Genomic DNA, 6,401 nt, shown 5'->3' with positions numbered 1-6,401 from the left:
CTTATATTAAATATTAATGATTTACTTTTTTGTGGTAATGTGGAACTAAATTGAAACTAATTGTTCAATTTGATGAGTCCATCGTTTATTCAAATAGTTACTTATAAAATGCATGGCCTGTCTTATAACAAGATATAGATTCTCCCTCCTGCCAACTTTTTATTGTTTTGAAGATTTCTTTAAAAAATTGCTAAATTCTTGGTCTTGACAGGAAACATGTGGTAAGAAAGGATGGAGCAGAAAAATGGAAGCTCCTTCACTGGGTTTATCCTGCTGGGCTTCTCTGACCGGCCTCAACTCGAGCGAGTCCTCTTTGTGGTGCTTCTGATCTTCTACCTGCTCACCCTGCTGGGAAACACGACCATCATCGCACTGTCCCGCCTGGACCCACACCTTCACACTCCCATGTACTTTTTCCTCTCCAACCTAAGCTTTCTGGACCTGTGTTACACGACCAGCACTGTTCCTCAGCTCCTGGTTCATCTCAGGGCAGCAGACAAGTCTATCTCCTTTGGCGGCTGTGTAGCTCAGCTGTTCGTCTCTCTAGGGTTGGGAGGCACAGAATGCATCCTCTTAGGGGTGATGGCATTTGACCGCTACGCAGCCGTCTGCAGGCCCCTGCACTACACGGTGATCATGCACCCTCGTCTCTGTGCCCTGATGGCATCTGTGTCATGGTTCACTGGTTTTGCCAACTCCTCAATGGAGACGGTGCTCATTTTCCTTGTACCACTTTGTGGGAGAAATAAAATAGATCACTTCTTTTGTGAGGTTCCCCCACTGCTCAAGCTTGCCTGTGTTGACACCACTATGAATGAGTCTGAGGCCTTCTTTCTCAGCATGGTCGTTCTCCTCATACCTGTGGCATTAATCACGTTCTCCTATGGTCGGATCATCAGGGCAGTGTTAAGAATAAAGTCAGCTTCAGGGCAGAGGAAAGCTTTTGGGACATGTGGGTCCCACTTCACAGTGGTCTCCCTGTTCTATGGCACAGGCATCTACATTTACCTCCAGCCCAGCAACAACTATTCTCAGGATCAGGGCAAGTTCATTTCTCTCTTCTATACCATTGTCACCCCCATGGTCAACCCTGTCATCTATACCCTACGGAACAAGGACATGATAGGAGCGATGAAGAAGGTGCTCTGTAGGGGCTATGACTCCAGATGACTGGGGAGAAGACCCTTTGATGAAAGACTTTGAGTACCAGACTCTTTAAGATTTTTGTGCCCTCAATAGTTCCCCTGACAACTCTCAAGGGAACGTCTTTCATTCATTCTTTTATGCAAGCGAGTGTTCAAACTCTAGGTACATGGACGAATTGCAGCCTCCAGAGATACTGATGTAGTGTTCCCAGACCTTCTGCATCATATTAATAAGGTAAAAAGTTTCACAGGATTTTCTTATTTCACCACCACTAGGGAACCCTATTCCATTTCTAACTGCAAAGGACAGTTACACACACCACAAAAGCCTAGGAATATAAGAATAGAAACCACTAGGGCACTTGCGTGGCTCAGTTGGTTAAGCGTCCAACTGGGCTCAGGTCATGACCTCACGGTTCGTGGGTTCGAGCGCTGCATTGGCTCTGTGTGACAGCTCAGAGCCTGGAGCCTGCTTCAGAGTCTCTGTCTCCCTCTCTCTCAGACCCTCCCCTGCTCATGCTGTCTCTCTCTCAGAAATAAATAAAACATTAAAAAAAAAAAGAATAGAAACCACTAAAACACTGTAATAAATATTACTAGTTTATCATTCTCTCGCAATTGCTGGAAGCTATTGTTTATTCTCGCAGTTTGATCACGGCTCTATTACAACGTTCGTAGCCTGCCTGGATTATAGCTTCTTGCCGGAAGTAGGCGGGTAACTATGGGAAAACAAACTTTAGCTCTGAGAAAACTTGTTAACATCCATCCTGATAAAGTCATTCTGATATCAGGTGTAATGTCACCATTGTGATAGTGTTTTACTTTTGAAAAGAATTCTTTGTTTTTCAAAATTTTTTTGTTTCAAATTAATTTGTATTATTTTATATTTTAATTAAGATTTTATTTTAATTCCATTAGAGCTAATCAACAATATTATAGTCCATCCAAGCGTTGTGGGTTAACATAAAGCTGATTAACAGTGTTATATTACTTTAAAGTGTACAATATAGTGATTCAACATTTCCATCATCACAAGTGCTCTCTTTAGTCGCCATCACCTATTTAACCCATCCCCCCCATACCCTCCCCTGTGATACCAATGAGCCCACAGAAGGGAAGGGATATTCTCAGTTTATGCGTCCCTCCCGTGTTTTGCCTGAGGACTGTCACGTGTTCGCATAATGACAGTGTGTATAGTGTGGGTTACAGCACTGTGAGAAGACTCTCTACCTCCTGCTCACTCACTACTGGATCCGTCATCAGAGTGCAGTCACCCCTGTAAGACATTCCTGTGTCTCCCAGTCTGCACATTTCATCACTACTCCTTGCCAGAGTCCTGCTCTGACCAGGCTCCCTGAGGAGGCAGGAAGAGGTCACAGATCCCCGGCAGCCCCTCCCTTTGCAGGTGACTCCTTTTCAGATGCTTGTTTTGTGACATAGGTGAGGGCCTTCTTTCACCTTTGTGGTGGTGTGGCATGTTTGAGACCTGGTGGTGAGGACTCTGGGAACCACTGTGTGTGGACACGTGGTTTGTGGGGACAGGGGGGCCTGGCTGTAATGCAGAAAGGAGAGGGTGAATGACTGGAGGTCAGAGGTCAAAGGAAGGGCTCCTTGAGAGGGCTTTAGGGACAGGACACTGGTTTTGGGGAGGAGACATTTACATTCCCCCCCGGGGTTCATCCAGCTGTTTTGGAATTAAATTGACAGGAGACAGAGTAACAGGAGAAAACGCCCAAAATTTTAGTACCTGCACATGGAAGCCCAATAAGGAAATTGGGACTTGAACTAAATGACCAAAGCAGGCTGTTTTTATACTCATTATAGGAAGACAATGGAGATCCATTTCCTGGGTACTTCAAGTAATCGGACCTTAATACATCCGTGTTTTAGGGCAGAGGACAGCCCAGAGTCCTCCTGCTTTCCCCCTCCTTACCTCCTCCTCCTGTTTTCTTTTCTTTAAGTTCACTTGTTCATTTTTGGAGAATGAGAGTGTGTGCTTGTGTGTGAGCCAGGCAGGGGCAGAGAGAGATGGGGCGAGACAGAATACCAAGCAGGCTCTGCACTGTCATCAATGAGCCCAATGCCGGGCTTGAACTCACAATGTGTGAGATCATGACCTGAGCTGAAATCGAGAGTTGGGTGTTCAACCAACTAAGCCACTCTGGTACCACCCACCCCCGAAGCCCTGTTTCACGTACATTCTTATTAACTCGAAGGGGGCATTTGGAGTTCACTCATCATTCAACCCAATGCAATAGTTAATTGTAATTATTGGAGCAAATTTCAAAATTCTTTATTATAAACAAATTCCTGCAGGCAGTGGTAAGACCAAGATGCAGATATGTTTCTATCCTACCCCAAGTTCATAAATGAGGTACATTGTGGTCATGGCAATTGCTAAGATTCTTTTTGAGAATGTTGTGATTTCTCTTATTGTGATTGTTGCCTAGATAGCAGAAGCCCGCAGCAATAGGAAAGAACAGAGTCCTCTTATCTGGCTTGAATACCGAATGAAGGCTTCTTTCCTCTACTCCCATCTGTGACGCTTCCAGGTCAAAAAGATAAACACAGATCGCACGCTTGAAAGACCTGGCACTGAGCATTTGGTTTGAGCTGGAAGAGAAAATACTCAGTCTTTCCTTCTCCAGTGAAGTGGTAATCATCTAATTGGAAGTTCAGATTTCTCTTCCGTCTGGAACTTAGTCTGAAACAGAGCAACCTCATCCACAGACACCAGCTCTGCATGCAGCACCACACCTTCTGGGGTCTAAGGAATCAGGAGCAAAGGGAAGAAGCTCATGTCAGTGTAGGACATTACAATGGGTGTTTAGATAAGAATATGGCACCTCCTTCAAAGGAAGAATAAAAATGTTTGCAGATATCCAACTACGTTTTGGAAGAAGAAAGATGGTCTTTAAAGAACCACTACAGTTGTATGAAATGAAGACATTGGCATGTGGATGGGAAAGTGAAGGTCTGGCAGATGAAAGCACATGACTGCTGGTCCCTGTGAAAACAAATACACTCAGAGATTGCCTAGTGGTTTGTGGCCGTCGGTCTGTAGCAAAGTGTTAGGGGATGAAATAGGTAGCACAGAATCCTTAGAATAAGTACAGATTCATGTATTTAAATATGCTAACCTTGGTCAGGATATTCTCTGAAAATGGCGAATCTTAAAGCAAGGGAAGTCAAAATGGCTCATTGCTCAGGCTCTGTTCAAGGTAGTAATAATTCTCTGTATAATTACTGTTAGCATATGTTATCTGATCCCCAGGAAGATCGTCCACTCATTGCAGAGGGTTTTGGTGCATATGAAGAGGTGTACTTTGGACTGGACAGTGGAGCCTGCAGGTAAACAGAAGTTGGAATTTATGAATTCTATGGAATCTCCCCATGAGTAAAAAAGCTACTATGATATCTGGGGGATACTTTTTATAAGCACCAAAGTCAAAGTACATGCTCTTGGCACCTAGGATGTGTGTATTTTTAGTAACCCCAGGAGGGTCTTGCCGCATGTAACTATTAGCCTCAAGGGAAATATTCAGAGTTTGGCTCCCCAGAGGCAGCCAAAGAGGAAGGAAGGCTCTGGAGGGGTGATATGAACAAGTAGGCAGTCTTTTTCTGCCATATTGACTAGAGTGAAACGAGTATCTCTACTTAACGTCCGTTTACCAACACTATTTCATAGAATTGGCAAACATATTGTTGGTAGCCTTCAAATTAGTTTTTAAAATGACATCCCATTTTCACATAACAGGTATTAGATTTTTAAAAAATTTATTGGCCTTTCGGCCTGAACCGCCATCTTCCAGTAATTCGCCAAAATGACCAACACAAAGGGAAAGAGGAGGGGCACTCACTACACAATCTCTAGGCCTTTTAAGAAACATGGAGTTTCCTTTGGCAACATACATGTGACTCTATAAACATTGATTGTCACGTTAGCTAACATAGAGTATAATCTAGGCCTCAGGAGTAGATTCCCGTGATTCATCACTTTCATACAAAACTCAGTGCTCATCTCAAATGCCTTCCTTAATGCTCACCACCCATTTCCCCCATCCCTTCAACCCCCACCTCCATCAACCCTCAGTTTGTTCTCTATATTTAAGAGTTTCTGATGGTTTGCCTCTCTCTCTGTTTATACCGTAGTTTTCCTTCTTTTCCCCTGTGGTCTTCTGTTAAGTTTTTCAAATTCCACATATGAGTGAAAAGCTATATCTGTCTTTCTCTGACTGAATTTTTTTCCCTCAGCATAATATCCTTCAGTTCCATCCATGTTGTTTCAAATGAAAAGATTTCATTCTTTTCCTTGCCGTGTAGAATTTCCTTGTGTGTGTGTGTGTGTGTGTATACACTTACATATATACATATGTATGTACATAAATACACATATATATACATGTATACATATATATGTAGGTAGATATATAGTTAGAAAGATAGATAGGTAGGTAGGTAGGTAAATAGATACCACATCTTCTACATCCATTCATAAGTTGATGGATACTTGGGCTCTTTCCATAATTTGGCTATTGTTGAAAGCACTGCTATAAACATTGGGGTACATGTGCCCCTACGAATCAGCACTCTTGTATCCTTTGGATAAATTCCTAGTAGTCTTATTGCTGGGTTGTCAGGTAATTCTATTTTTAACTTTTTGGGGAACCTCCACACTATTTTCCAGAGTGGCTGCACTGTATGCATTCCCACCAACAGGGCAAGAGGGTTCCCCTGTCTCCACGTCCTCGCCAACAGCTGTTGTTTCCTGAGTTGTTCATTTTAGCCATTCTGACTGCTACGGTTTATCTCAGTGTGGTTTTGATTTGTATTTTCCGGATGTTGAGCATCTTTCCATGTGTCTGTTTGCCACCTGGATGTCTTCTTTGGAAAAGTGTCTATTCATATCTTCTTCCCATTTATTCACTGGATTATTTGTTTTTCAGGTGTTGAGCTTGGTAAGTTCTTTATAGATTTTGGATACTAATCCTTTATCAGATATGTCATTTGCAAACGTCTTCTACCATTTAATTGGTTGCCTTTTAGTTTTGTTAGTTGTCTCCTTTGCTGTGCAGCAACTTTTTGTCTTGATGAGTCCCAATAGCTCATGTTTGCTGTTATTTCCTTTGCCTCTGGAGACATGTCAAGTAAGAAGTTGCTGTGGCCGAGGTCAAAGAAGCTGCTGTCTGCTTTCTCCTCTAGGGTTTTGAAGGATTCCTGTCACATTTAGGACTTTCATCCATTTTGAGTTCATGT

The 6,401-nt window shown here is 42.9% G+C and overlaps 1 protein-coding gene across 1 annotated transcript; it reads left to right on the top strand.

Moving 5' to 3' along the window:
• Nucleotides 1–224: 224 nt before the first annotated feature.
• On the top strand, nt 225–1,188 carry LOC144241003 (olfactory receptor 2B8-like). The gene has a single exon (XM_077775451.1). The coding sequence runs from the start codon at nt 232–234 to the stop codon at nt 1,168–1,170; it is 939 nt and encodes a 312-aa protein (XP_077631577.1). The 5' UTR covers nt 225–231; the 3' UTR covers nt 1,171–1,188.
• The last annotated feature ends 5,213 nt before the right edge of the window (nt 1,189–6,401 follow it).

Source organism: Crocuta crocuta, unplaced genomic scaffold (genome assembly GCF_008692635.1).
Source record: "Crocuta crocuta isolate KB4526 unplaced genomic scaffold, BGI_CrCroc_1.0 scaffold535, whole genome shotgun sequence".
NCBI lineage: Eukaryota > Metazoa > Chordata > Mammalia > Carnivora > Hyaenidae > Crocuta > Crocuta crocuta.
Note: the sequence above shows the minus strand (reverse complement) of the source record. Positions and strands in the feature narration are given on the sequence as shown.

Excerpts from the sequence above, each read along its gene's own strand:
- LOC144241003 (XM_077775451.1), top strand. The coding sequence starts at position 232 with ATGGAGCAGAAAAATGGAAGCTCCTTCACTGGGTTTATCCTGCTGGGC.